The sequence below is a fragment of the Phaenicophaeus curvirostris genome, chromosome 4 (genome assembly GCF_032191515.1).
Source record: "Phaenicophaeus curvirostris isolate KB17595 chromosome 4, BPBGC_Pcur_1.0, whole genome shotgun sequence".
Lineage (NCBI taxonomy): Eukaryota > Metazoa > Chordata > Aves > Cuculiformes > Cuculidae > Phaenicophaeus > Phaenicophaeus curvirostris.
In genome coordinates this window covers 30,910,862-30,924,775 of record NC_091395.1, presented here as the reverse complement: position 1 = coordinate 30,924,775, position 13,914 = coordinate 30,910,862, and the positions used below count along the sequence as shown (strand labels likewise).

General features: G+C 43.7%; 2 protein-coding genes across 9 annotated transcripts in view; both read right to left on the bottom strand.

Moving 5' to 3' along the window:
• The window catches only part of HNRNPD (heterogeneous nuclear ribonucleoprotein D), a 10,456-nt gene extending 2,510 nt beyond the window's left edge, over window positions 1-7,946 (bottom strand). For all 4 annotated transcript variants that reach the window (XR_011337356.1, XM_069855670.1, XM_069855668.1 and 1 more), the window contains exons 1-5: window positions 7,641-7,946; window positions 3,090-3,258; window positions 2,196-2,357; window positions 1,031-1,162; window positions 34-133 (exon numbers count right to left, since the gene is read on the bottom strand). Coding sequence is in view for 3 of the 4 variants with exons in the window: in XM_069855670.1 (XP_069711771.1) it covers window positions 34-133; window positions 1,031-1,162; window positions 2,196-2,357; window positions 3,090-3,258; window positions 7,641-7,819 (742 nt within the window). In the remaining variant the exon portion in view is untranslated. The remainder of the gene's footprint in view (window positions 1-33; window positions 134-1,030; window positions 1,163-2,195; window positions 2,358-3,089; window positions 3,259-7,640) is intronic.
• A 1,524-nt stretch (window positions 7,947-9,470) lies between these two features.
• Window positions 9,471-13,843, bottom strand: HNRNPDL (heterogeneous nuclear ribonucleoprotein D like). 5 transcript variants are annotated; one of them, XR_011337355.1, is made up of 8 exons: window positions 13,667-13,841; window positions 13,050-13,218; window positions 12,801-12,962; window positions 12,416-12,547; window positions 12,183-12,297; window positions 11,224-11,391; window positions 10,433-11,017; window positions 9,471-9,737 (listed from the first exon to the last, which is right to left on the bottom strand). XR_011337355.1 is itself a non-coding variant. In XM_069855665.1 (8 exons), exons 1-7 carry the CDS (start codon window positions 13,753-13,755, stop codon window positions 10,947-10,949), a joined length of 906 nt encoding a protein of 301 aa, XP_069711766.1. In that variant the 5' UTR covers window positions 13,756-13,841; the 3' UTR covers window positions 9,471-9,737; window positions 10,920-10,946. The 5 variants fall into 5 exon arrangements, 4 of the variants coding, with proteins under 4 accessions (XP_069711766.1, XP_069711767.1, XP_069711765.1 ...); XM_069855665.1 differs by having other exon boundaries at window positions 10,920-11,017; XM_069855664.1 differs by lacking the exon at window positions 9,471-9,737 and having other exon boundaries at window positions 10,009-10,536; window positions 10,920-11,017; window positions 13,667-13,842.
• Between the last annotated feature and the right edge of the window lie 71 nt (window positions 13,844-13,914).

Sequence of the window (13,914 nt, the reverse complement as noted above, 5' to 3'; positions counted from 1 at the left end):
TTGTCTTCCAACACTACAGCAGTGCAAGCTTACCTCCACCTCTTCCTCGAGCTCTTCCAACAAATCCTCCTCGACTCCCCCACTGCTGCTGCTGCTGGTACTGTTCCTTTGACATGGCTACTTTTATTTCACACTGAAAATAGGAAGTTAAAGTCACACCCAATTAGCAAAGATAACCCCCACAAACAATTCTTAAACTTACAAAACAGAAAATAGGAATTGGTCACCCTGGTGCTCTCCTTGATAAAAACTGAGCTTACAACTATTTTCAAGTTGGAGAGTGCAAGACATTGGCATTGTAAAAATGTTCCAAGTCTCCCAATTTTCTGCCAGTAGAACCAATTCTAAAAAGAATGCTTATTTCTTTGTATGTCTTTCTGTTTTCCCTTTGAAATTGACCTCTAAGGTCTATTTATCTGGGAAAAGTGAAACCAAATCAAAGTATGGTCAACATTTTTACTAAACTCTGTTCTGAAGCTTCCACTACATATTCATCCAATTAAGAAGCCGACAGCTACAACCTGAGTTTTTGTTAATAGATTGAATTTCAATGAAGTTTCTGAAAATAATATAACTTCCAACAGGGAAGCCTAACTTCCTATCTTGTTTTTGAAGCACTCTTAAGATAAAGTGACATTTTGCTTAAAACAACAAAGTATTTCCATATTAAACACACGAAGTTCCAGCTACCAGGAACACATGGTGCAGCCTGATACAGTGGGCCAGTGACACAGCAATCTGACCACACAGCTAGAGAATGTGGGAGCTCAACAACAAACAAGCATGCTGAAGCCCAGCAGGGCTCCCTAGAGGAGATGCAGTACAAAACGTTATCGGAAACCCCCTAAGCTCAGGTACAAGTACAGTAACCTGTTCCTAGTATCTACACAAATACTTCATCGGCTTAAGGTCTACATGCGAGAAATAATGCTTAGGGGTATTTTTATACTATTGTCCCCCAAAAGATGCACCTGATAATGTGCACCCTCTACTGTTATTGTTCAGTTTCTCTAGGAAAAAATCCACCTACTTTACTAAGCCCAACATTGTGGTACTTCTTTTCCATTATTTTCTTCACTGGTTCCTCCTCCTTGAAAGTAATGAAGCAAAATCCACGCCTCTTGTTAGTTTTGTTGTCCATGGGGAGCTCTATCGATTCAACCTGGTAGAAGACAATAATTTTACCTCTTATCCTGCCATTCATGCCACTTAAAAATATTTCTAACAGGTTGTGTTTGTTAATTGAAATTATTTAGACATGAATACAATCATGTGCCTCCTTCATAAGGCTTTACATCACTAGAAACCATCAACATCACTACCACTAGAAACAGCGCTCACAATTGTGCAGATTTTTTTCCTCTAACTCACAGTATCATTCTGCCCATTCAAGAACTCATATAAAATATGGTTCAAAAAGAATATTAAACTAGGTGTTTCAAACCTAGAGCAAACCTAACACTTCAAGTTCCACACAAAAGAGACAGCTTTGTGCAAGAGCATAGTTCTGTTCCACAGTGCTGCTAAAATTGTACGTTGAACAGCACACATTTATACCTAACTACACACAGAGAGTAAGTCCTTCCTCACATATGGCACAAGAGACTTCAGCCAAGGTAAAAGCAGTTGAAATCTATAGTCCACAGCGAACTGTCAGTAAAGGAGGAAGATGGCAGGTATGTGACAATGAAATTCCCTGATAACAAAGTTGCCATGACCTGATGCTGGCAACACACTAGAACTAATAGGGAAGCAGGAGCTGTATCAAGCTCATAAAAGGCCAGCTTTTAAGGACTACAGTGATATTTAGTTCATCTGCACCACCAAAAACTGGAGACAGAGAGAGACAGGGGCTACACAGATGCACAGAATTTAGGCAAACAGTCTGAATCTGTGCCATAGCAGATCAGCTGGCCGAAGAGTATCTCATCCAACTGAGCAGAGCAGCACGCTCAAAAACATTGCCTCCCATGCCTGTCCCAGTCAAGACTGTCAGACATCACACATGCAACTCAAAACCTGTGATCAATGCCCTCATCATTAAAATTCTGACTGCTAAGACGGATGAAGCTACACTGGCCATTAAGCTTTACAACTGTGTCCATGTAGGTTGCATTTGGGGGCTCCTTTTCGTTTCTAAATTTGTGAAGACAGAACAAGTTCTTCAAATGTAAGAACTTAATTTCACCATGTACCTCACCAAAACCTCCAAAATATTCCCTTATTTTCTCTTCAGGTGTGTCTGGAGATAAGCCCCCAACAAAAATCTTTTTAACGGGTTCTTTGGTTTTCATGGCTTTAGCTCTTTTTGGATCAATGACCTTTCCATTCAGCTTGTGTTCTTTCTGCTCCATGACCTGTGGAAAAATAAAACATGATCTTACTCATAGTTCAAGCTAAATGCTTCACTGATGTTTTGAGGAAGGCTTAGTTACTTCATACTTAAGTTTTTGATAATGTAATTGCTTCAATTTCAATATTTTGCTTCCAGCAATAATGTGTTGCACAAATCAAAACAGTTCCATGATGTTCATCACTATTCACTGACAAAGCCCTTCAAGAGTCACCTGCAGCTACGTTATCAACCAGGGGAAGTAAGACTGCAATATTTCTCAGAAAGCCCATCCTCAAACCTCATGAAGTAAAGAATCTATATATTAGATATCACGAAAGGTCAATGAAGGTAGAAACTTTTCACTGTTCTATGTCAACAGCATTTCAGAAAGGTTAATAGCTAACTTTTGCTTGGATAAAGCCCAAATCAAAGTCACTGGCTCTAGGGGTTCATAATGCAGCTCTGAAATGCAAAGACCTGAAGTGCTTTGTGAACTGCTACTTCCACAGTGGTAGGAAGCACACATTTATATACAGTGCTTAAGTCTAGTGGCTTGCAGTACGTTCCCTCGTAAGTACTCAAAGTCAGACTGGTCCTGTCCACTGCATGATGAGTAAGACTGTTCAGGAAAAAAAACCACTTCAATAAGCATTGTACTCCAGAATCATGTAAAAACAATTATGCATACAATCATCTGAGTGCTGAATCTCTGCCACATAAAATTGAACATGTTGTTTCACTACAGTAATACTACCTTATCTACGCTCTCCGATTCTTTGAAGAGTACAAAGCCGAAGCCTCTCGATCGCCCAGTGATGGGATCTAACTTCAGAGTGCAGTCTACAACTTCACCAAATTTAGAGAAATAGTCCTTCAGATCTTTCTTCGTAGTGTCCCAGCTAAGGCCACCGATAAACATTTTCCTGTTAAGACAAAATATTTAGTCTGTTTACATGTCTTACTCAAAATCTTGTACTGTCAAGCTTTATGATCTCAGTTACCTATGTAAGGAATACCAGAATTTTATCAGTGATACGGCACACACAGGCCTGACCTGTTTTAGAACTTGCTTAAATGATCCCAGCCAGATTACATACAGACTTACACGTACACAGAAGTTCTACACTGTACAATTATAGAATGGTTTGGACTGGAAGGGACCATGAAGCTCATCTAGACCACTCCCCCTGCAGCGCACAGGGGTATCTTCAACTAAATCAAGTTGCTTAGAGCCTGTCCAATCTAACCTTGAATGCTTCCAGGGATGGGGCATCTACCACCTCTCTGGGCAACTTGTTCCAGTGTTTCACCACCCTCAGTGAAAAAAAATTCTTCCTAGTCAAAACTTCTCCTCTTTTAGTTTAAAACCATTAAAACCAGCTTTCTTATAAACCCCCTTTAAGTACTGAAAGGCCACAATAAAGTCTCCTCAGAGTCTTCTCTTCTCCAAGCTGAACAACCCCAACTCTCAGCATCTTTTCACAGGGAAGGTGTTCCAGGCCCTTGATCATTTTAGTGGCCTTCCACAGGGCCCATTCTATCCATGTCCTTCCTGTGCTGAGGGCTCCAGAGCTGAACACAGTATTCCAGGTCTCTGGTACCAGAGCACAGGGGCAGAATCACCTCCCTCAACTGCTGGGAATGCTTCTTCTGATGCAGCCCACGGTACGGTTAGCCTTCTGGGCTGTGAGTGCACACTGTCGAATCATGTCCAGCTTCTCATGCACCAAAACCCCCAGTTCCTTCTGTGCAGGGCTACTCTCAATCTCTTCATCCCAAGGCCTGTATCAATAACTGTGGGTTTCCCCAACCCAGGTGCAGGACCTTGCACTTCATCTTGTTGAACCTCATGAAGTTTTCACAAGCCCACTTCTCCAGCCTGTCAATGTCCCTCTGGATGGCATCCTGATCTTCCGGCATGTGAACCTCACCACACAGCTTGATGTCATCTGCAAACTTGCTGAGGGTGCACTCGATCCCATCATCTACGTCACTGATGAAGATATTAAACAACACCAGTCCCAGAACAGACCCCTGAGGGACAACACTTGTCAATGATACCCATCTGGACATTGACCACTACCCTCTGGGTGCAGCCATCCAACCTATTTCTTATCCACAAAACAGTCCATCTATCAAATCTGTTGCAGTTGCATATTCTGCTATCCCATGAAACTACAGAGTGACAAAAAGATATTTTACTACTTCCTTGCAACCCTACCACTACTGAGCCACCAGAGGTGCAACTCCATTTCGTTATCTGTGGAGCCTACATACAACTGGTTATGAAACAAACACAGGCAGAGCAGGCTTATAAGGCAATGAAGTCAAAAAGAAGCATTTACGTACAAGTCTGGACTGAACATATGCCAATATTAGTAAACTAAAATAAACAAAGAAAGCCTTGTCAAGTCTCCTTCCCCAAAAAGCAGTAAAAAAAACATGCTAGATGGCCATCTTGCCTATCAAAAACATGATATAAACACCTGGCATAATCCAATACAATCATGAGAACATCATACCAATATGCTATTAACAGAACCAGTGCTGCCAGGCAAAAATGCACAGCAAAGAATCCTGAACATGTGTTTTCAAAAGCACACTGGAAGCTTGGAATCAAATCATGATCATCACATCACATTAGTGAAACAAAACAAACAAAACAAAAAATCAAGAACTGCTGTGTCTCAAAAGGAAACACTTCATGATTTGCATCAACTAAAAATCAAGTCAATAAGAATACAAATGAAACATTCCTTGTTATTAGGCACAGCACTTATGCACCCATTAAAAAAAAAGGATCTGATTTGAAATTATCTACTCCAGATAAAGATTTTACAGCAGGCTCAAACCAAAAAATATGATCTATTATTATCTATAAAAACACTTTTAAACACTTTCTACAATGCTTTGCCTTTTAACTGAACATATTCCAATCACACACACATCTGAAAATCTGAAAAAACACAGCAGCAGGTTTCCAACTCCTCAACTTTCCACACACAAATACTTCTGCCAAGTGTGTACAATCACTTCCACACATCAAACTCTCTCAAATCAAAAGCTGCTCATGTGAACTAACTCGGTTGAATTAGCTGTGCTCCTACAGCACTAACAAGAACATTCAGATTCTGACAACCATATCCAACCTTGAAGAGGTTCAAGAGCTTCAGATATTTCTATGAAAAGTCTATAAACAGAGACACCAATATCCTGATGTTTCAGTTCTCTCTTCAACAAAGCACCAAAAGTCCTTTCTAGTATGACATCTTATTGTCTTCAGGACCAATACAGAAAAAATAGTCCACACTGGTAAAACAGCTGCCTCATACCTGTATGGATAACAATAATGGATGAACACAAGGACACAAAGTATCCTTTGAATAAAAGCTCTTTTTTGATTGTTTGGGTTTTTTGTGGTTTTTTTTAGGCAGCAAAACAGAACACCTGCAGAGGATGCAGCATCTGACAAATGGGGGATACGGAGACTCTAGCAGTTACTACTGAACATGCGCTTACTACCTAACATACAAAACACAGTTTACAGCTATTGCAAATAATTAACATAAACATACAAACAATCAACATTAACATACAAAATCCTGCTTTATATCACTAAGAACATGACAGACCAAGAATAGGAGCTTGAAATTAACAGCTTGGCTGGTCTAAGCCACATCAGCACAAATAGTTTTCCAAAACAAGTTACAGAAACAAGTTACAAGTTACCAGGAAAGCTTTCAAACCTCAGACCTAGCTAAACAGGGCATAGGCATCACCACAACTAGTGGCTTTTGCCCTCCTCCAACAGGCTAGTCAGGAAGTTGCCAGCATGTGGACTTTTCAAGTCTGCAGTTCTCACTGAGGAGGTCCAAGGGCATGAGAACCTGCAAACTGTTTTTTCCCTGAAGACGCTGCCTCTAGCTCCTAATGCAAAGGAAGCATCAATATATACTCACACCAAGAATGTGCTGTTTCCACTTTACTACCAAGACAGCTGTCAAAACAGTTGTTTCCTGTACAGCATTACCTGTAAGAACTGACAGGTCAAAAAAAACCCAACTGAACTAAGCTACAAGTTAATGTATGCTACATGCAATCACTGCCCAATGTCACTGCAACACTCAGTGATAGCATTTTCTAGGTTGTGTTGACTGAAAAAAACAGGTGTGTAATTCAAAGACGAGTAAAACAAATATGCAAACTGCAAAAGTAGTTAAAGCCTTTAAGAATAAATGAGAAGGAACAAAAACATTCTAAATTTTCATTAACCCTAGCAAAGCACTCATAACAGATTCCTTTTCTCTCTGCCTGCCCTCAGCAACATCCTGGATTATTACAGAGGGAAGAAGACACTTCGGAAAATTTCGTAGCAAATCTCTACAGGACATCACAGCTATCGTTCCTTTACACAGTTAATTCTCTGCCCTTATCAAAAACAGACCTGCAGCTTGAGTTTCTTAAGGCCTGATGGGAGACAGCATACAGCAGCAGCCTGTCCTGTAACTTTTTTATTTATTAGACGTTAATTTCACCTACTACATGAACACAACACCACCTCATGCCAAGCATCAGGCAGAAAACCTCAGAAGAATAAAAGCTGCCCTTGTTCTTAAGCTGTTACCTAAAGCAATCTTCCTCACAACAAGTTTCATAAGAAGAGGACTAGTTTAGTGGGGAAAAAAATCAAGGTGCTTCATAACTCTCATTCACATGCAACTGATATCCCTTTTGTGTTTGCAACACGGAGCAAAAGGCAACCTAAGCATTCAGCTACACTGAGTTACAGCCCTCACACATGCACTGCACGTTAACTTAATAAACCCTCCAAAAAAACCCAAAACACACATTTGGCACACAACACACCAGATACACACCTCTGGACCCGTCACTGCCAAATGCTGTAGGATTTGACAAGGATCTGAAGCCTTCCCCACCTGACAGCAGCATTTGGAACTCCGTTACAGCACTGCTGCCGCTAATTTTGAAACCGACCCAGAGCACAGTATGATGCCTGGCTGCTTGCAATACCGAAAAGCAAACCTCCTATCGACCCGGCTGCACTTTCTCAAAGCACGCCAGGCCAAAGTCGCGTCGCCAGCTGCGGCCCGAGACGCTCCACTCCGCGGTGACAGCGCCTCCCGCCAGGGCGCCTAGCCCCACTCTTCACGCGTCTGCGCCCCCGGCGAACAGGAAGACGGAGGTGCCCGAGGCCCGTCGCCGCGGAGACAAACGAGGCAGAACCGAGGGCGCCGCCAAGAAAACAAAACCCGCGGAGCGCCCGCGCGCAGCCCCCGACGCTCACCCCTCATCCTCCTCGTTCTTGCTGGCGTCGATCTTAGCTCCCTCCGACTCGGTCCCACCGCCACCTCCCCCGTCGGCGCCCCCTGCCCCGGACCCCGCCGGCCCTTCGGGCTGCTCCGCCGGCTCCGCTGCGCTGCCTCCGCCGCCCGCCGAGTCCACGGCGAACTGCTGCTCCGACATGGCGCCGCTGAGGCTGACCTGCGCCGGCCGGCGACTGACCGCCGGCCCCGCTCGTGGCCCCAGCGACGGGACGAGCGCACTGAGCCCTCCTCCTTTCGCTTGCTTTTTTTTAATGGCGCCGCCACCGACCCAACCTAAAATGGCGGACGGAAGAAGCGGGGCAGGCGCGGTCACGTGACGCCACCCCGCCCCAAGAGCCGCGTCGCTTCTCGGGCGGCCGCTGCGAAGCAGAGCAGGGAGGGCGGGAGGCGGCTGCTGGAGAGGCCAGCCGGACCTCTCCCAGCGCTGGCTACCACGTACCTATCCGTTGCCAGGAGCTGAGCCTCCAGGGCTGGATTGCACCGAGCTGCCCAGCACCTCGCAACTTGCACCTGAAAGTACCGCAAAGAGGCTTTCGCGAAAGAGGGGGTGGTGGGGAAGTTGCTTTTTTAAATTAAAACTTAAATCGCTACAGGTTGAGAAAAAGCTCGGCTCTCAGCTTTTTTTTTTTTTTTGGATATTAACAAAAAAAGTGTACTAGCAAAGCCATGTTCTAGGGGCAAAAGTAAAGCAGTATTTGCCATCCTCCAAAAGCACATCTGGCAAGAACAGCTGCTGCATCCAGCTGCCCTCTGGAGGAGCTGGGGATGCAGTCACATACCACTGTAGCTCTCCCAGCAGCCGCCTTTCCATTGTAGCCAGTAGCGACACCTGGTCTTATCCAACCTAATCGCTAAGACAACAGGAACCTCCACAGATCTAGCAACTGCTTAACCCATAGCAGTTACAGTCTACTGAATTGTGACAGGAGGAGAAAAAAATAAAAAACAGCTGCCCAAGAAAGACACTGAAAATACAGTTTATAAAAAGTTTCCAAAGAAACCCCTACCCAGACTACCCCCTTTAAAAGTTCACCTAGACCAGTCTCCCCTTGTGAATTAGCTACTCACCTTTTAAGTTTATTCTTACAAGCAAGGTTTATTTTGGATGCACAACTAGATACTTGTGACAAGAGAAAAAAAAAAAGCCAGTGTTTTGGCCTCAGGCAGAAGGCTGTTCCCTCACCCATCCCAGCCCTTCTCCTATTCAGAAAACAGCATACTAGTTACTAGTTAAAGCAGTTCCCCTTTCTCCAGCAGTCATTTGTTCAGGCTTGCTAGTTTATCTAGCTGGGAAGAGTACAGTACAGGACCTACCTTGAAGAAACTAAGCTCAGCTTATAATCTCCTGCTTGGAATTGGAATAGCCAAGAAGCAGTTGGCCTAGGGAAGTAATTAAATTACCACCTTGAGTATCATAGGAGACAAGTACTAGAAAATCCTTGGAAGGTGACATACATCTCACCCTCTAACCCCATCCCTCAAGTAGTGCTGAGCTATCAGCACGTAAGTGCTGCTGTAGATACCCTCGAGATGTATTGAACTGGCCACAGACCACTGTCCTTTTCTGCAGCTGGCAGGAGATAACTCTGCAGTCTTCCACAGTGATGCTACAGCTCAAGGCACCATGGTGCTTCTCTTAAGATAGATGAGGAAAAGGAGTGGCTTTTACTGACCTGTACACACAACAGCCTTGTCTTGAGACATTTATGGTCTTTATAGAGGTACCCGCCCTTCTATAGATGTAAAAGTAGTTATCACTGTAAGCCAGCAGCCAACAGCAAGACTACACATTCACTTAAGTAAGCATTTATTAGAGAATCCTTTAACATGAAATTATACAAATAAAGTTTGTATAAACACAAGTCCACATAGTGTCATAACATGAATGGCAAAAAGAAAGTAAAAACCATGAAAGAAAACTAGTCAGCCGCTATGTACAGTTGGACACAGTTGTGTCATACACAAAGTCTTTTACAAAACAGTCATTTCCTCTCAAGAAGAACACCCTCCACTCACTCACGGTGTGCTGCAAGATGGCTTTGTCGCAGTATCTCTACCTAAAAATCAAGACAAAACATATGTCAGATATGTGCAAGTCACTACAAGAATTGTTAAAAGGTCCATTTCATGAACTGCTTTAAGTCTTCTATATATTCCTTTCTTCACTGTTAAAGATCATATGCATATTTATTAAGGTAACACAAGAGGTTCTTACCCATTAGTAATTTATCTTCCAAGATACAGCTACTCAGCCCATTCAGGGAGCTGTTCCAGAACACCACACAGATTTAGACTATTAATCAGGCTCTGGAACAGTTTCCCCCCTCACCCCGGGAAATACTGCCAAAAGGATTTCTGATTATTTGTTTATCCATCTAAATGACTGCTGTGCAAATACAAGTCAGGTCAATTTAGTTCAAACACTCCACCATCTGCATATGATCTTTAACTTTTTTCAGATTTAAAAGTTCGTTTTGGTTTGCAGATTTCACTATTAGCTATAAAAAGAAAAAAGCAAGCATTAAATCTTAAAGAATGCACACTTAAAATGAGGTTCCACAATTGAAATACAACACTAGACAGAAGACCAAATGATTAAGCTGTAAAGGCATTTTTATGTACTTTAACTCCTGTAAAAAACCATTTACGTTAAGACACTTTAATCTTCAAAAAAGATTAAAAAAAGAAGCCAAAGTCTGAAGTTTTCCACTTTAATCTTTACGCTGGTACATGAAGTTGGAAGAGACCATACCACAGGACAGCGTTTTCTGGTGTATGCCTTGCGCTCTGCCTGCAACGTGCGACCCCAGAGATAGACGTGGTCAGGGTGACACACGGCCTGCAATGAAGTTCCCGCTGGCGGGTACAAACAAGGTATAATGTCAGAGTTAGAAGACAACATTCTTGTTTTCCTTAAGTTGTACCCATTTCAGTACTTTACCTGTTAATACTTCTAATAAGATTAATTATTCCTCTAGACCACCTGGTACACAACACAAAACAGAAAAACTCTTATGTTTTTCTGAAGTACTAAAGAAGATAAAGTCACATTTTTACAACATTAAAGATCTATAGACACTGTAAGCAAAGCTGGGTTTTAAAATAATATTTTTTTTTAAGTTAACAAAAGCTTAATTAAAGGAAAAGTCATGCTACATGAGTTTTTACTCTTCATTTGTCTATTGATCTTTAAATTAGATTAGACATACTGAGACTGGATCTTGCACTCATGTACACACCTGTTTCCTCAAGTACTAGGTACTGCTTTAGTACGGCTGGTAGTTGTTTTGGTGATTGCCGCCACCACGGGATGCCTTTCCATATGTGCTTTGTTGACCTGTAGATAACACAGGGAAAAAAACCCACAACCCAGAAGGCACAAAGATTAACATCTGACACTCTGAAGGAAATCATTCCCATGTAGGATACCAACTGGGATAACCTTTAGAGTCACGTATTGAGTAAGAAGTGTTACAGAACAAGCTACTTAGAAGAGGCCCCTATTTAAAGGTGCATTTTATGGCTATCTGGAATCACACTCACCACTGTAATCTGTGTATCCTGGCCCATATCCATAACTGGGATAGTTGTACCCAGAGTAGTCATATCCTCCATAGCCACTGTAGCTTTGATCACTGTAAGCACTATTGTAGTTTCCATATCCTTGATCATAGTAATTATTAAATCCTTGATTCCAGTTTTGTCCTTGACCTGAAATCAAGTATAACATTTATAAATTACATAAATTCTTTCACTCCTCTCTTATGCCACTTCATCTGTCTGTGCTAATCTTTCTGTGACAGAACTATTACCTGAAGAATCCTCTTACCTTCCCCAAGAACCCAAGGAAAATAATTTTCTAAAAAAACCAAGGAATTTCATTTGGATGCAAGGGACTGCATCCTCAGCATTCACAAAAACATTAGACAAGAGACAGTAGGTAGTCATAATCATAAAACAGCCAGGCAAAACAAACCAATACAACACTGAAGGCATGTCCTACAGAAGCTGCTGCTCTTTAACTTCTATTTTGGATCACTATAAGCCCAAAGACATATAGCTTTATTGCATTATACGGGTTGTGACTGCTTTACTTCTGAAGACTGAGATACATTAACCTGTAAGGTAGCAGCTGATTACTTTTCATCAATTTGCAAGGTGGAACAAAGTTACTGTTGTCTTCTAGTAAACAGCTCATGGTTTCTCACCCATGAGACAGCTAACAGTGTATCCCTTCACATGAAAGTTCTTGGAAACTGCACTATCCATCATTTAGCTATGCTGTCAGCTGTGGGTATACAAAAGCACCCTTGTCACTTCATTTGAATGCAAACAGAGCAAGAAGAGATTCTCGAACTTCCACAGCAATCGCAACCATCAAAATACTAACAGGCTACTTTCTCCATTTGATTTTAACATGCTATCTGCACGTAGATTGAAACCTGGAGCATTTGTTCAGTACAAACAGGGGAATTATCGATTTCAACATCCAAAACACTCACCCCGTCCACGCCCCCTTCCACCACCTCGTCCACCAGCTGCATTGCTTTTTCCTCCTTTCTGCTGCTGCTGCTGTTGCCTATATACCTCTTTGGGCTGTGCTACTTTGATCTCACACTGTAAAAACAGAAATTCTAAGTAATCAAAAATTTCAATACCATTTTTTAAGTTGCTTTCAGGGAAGGTCTTTTCAGTGGTGGTCTATTTCACATGCCAAGAACAAGAGCTCCCATACCTTGCCTGAACCAATTTGATGGTATCTGCTCTCTAGCAACTTCTTTACTGGCTCTTCATCAGAGTACGTAATAAAACAGAAGCCTCTCCTTTCATTCGTCTTTGTGTCCATGGGAAGCTCAATGTTTTCTATCTGAAATCAGAAGCACTTATGAGTAATGCATTAAATCTGTCAGCAATCTTTTATGCTACCAGAACCATTTGGCAGTCCAGTGTCTATACCAACTGATTTTGATAGCTGTAAGTCAGTCCATGACAACACTATGGAATCATTAACACGCACATGATTTCAACGATCCCTACTTGTATGTAAGACTGAGCCAGACCTCTCCTCACAACAATACATTTGTAAACCAGAGCAGTTCTTATATGCCATTATACTATACCTCGCCAAAAGCACCAAAGTACTCCTTAATCTGTTCTTCAGATGTATCTGGGCTCAGCCCACCAACAAACACTTTTTTTGGTGGTTCCTTCCCTTTTAGGGCTTTTGCTCTTTTAGGATCTATTAGCTTCCCATCCAGTTTGTGTTCCTTCAGTTCCAACACCTAAGAGACACAAAAGGATACAAAGTCTCAGATCAGTACAGTGACACGGCAGGCTTTAAGCCACTGATCCAGATGAAATCCACCCACCTTCTCCACGCTGGCAGCGTCCTTGAAAAGGACGAACCCAAAGCCTCTCGACCTCCCAGTGACCGGGTCCGTTTTAATCGTACAATCCACGACCTCACCAAAACGAGAGAGATACTCTGTCAAGTCTTTCTTGCTGGTATCCCAGCTGAGGCCTCCAATAAACATTTTCCTGAAACATAAGTACGGACAAATACGTTTAAATACACGTGGGTACACACGCAACGCTGGGTGCAAACGCACGCGTGGGGCACAGAGCAAGCCCTCTTGCGGCCGCCGCAAGCGAAGACGATCGCGAAGCCCCCGCCTCAGGTGGCGGGGCCCCGGGCCGCAGCACCCCCCCGCCTCGCGTCCGCCAGCAGCGCGCGCCCCTACGGGCTGCCAGTGACGTCGCGGCGCTCGACTAGCGGTCCCCTCACCCGCCCCACGGAAAATGGGTCACCAGCCCAGGACACAAAGGCGGGCGCGGCCTTTGCCGGGGTAGAGGGAGGCCAGGCCCCACCCCGCCCGATTCCGTCCCGCCCCTCGTCCCGCTCTCTCCCTCATCCCCTCCCCCACTCCCCAAGTCCGCGCGGCCCAGGAGGGCGGGGAGGGAGATGAAGGCGCTACCCCCAACACACCCGTCGTCCTGCTGATTCTTGCTCGCGTTGATCTTGGAGCCCTCGGCGAACTCCTCCGGGCCGCCACTTATCTCGGTCGCGTCCTCCATGGTGGGGGCGAGGGCGGCCAGACTGCTCAGTAGAGCGGCAGAGACAGCAGAGACCCGCTCAGGCAAGAAAATGGCGGCGGAAAAGATCCGGGCACCGCCTGCGCCGCCCTTATATACCCGCGCCAGCAGCCAATCAGTGCCGACCTCCTGCCAGGCGCC

Bases quoted from the DNA above. Each gene is read 5' to 3' on its own strand.
- HNRNPDL (XM_069855664.1), bottom strand. From the start codon at position 13,755: ATGGAGGACGCGACCGAGATAAGTGGCGGCCCGGAGGAGTTCGCCGAG. The intron at 12,963-13,049 runs GTGGGTGGATTT...TGTGTCTCTTAG, and splicing joins ACGCTGCCAGCGTGGAGAAG to GTGTTGGAACTGAAGGAACA. The intron at 11,018-11,223 runs GTGAGTGTGATT...TGTTATCTACAG, and splicing joins AGGATACACAGATTACAGTG to GTCAACAAAGCACATATGGA.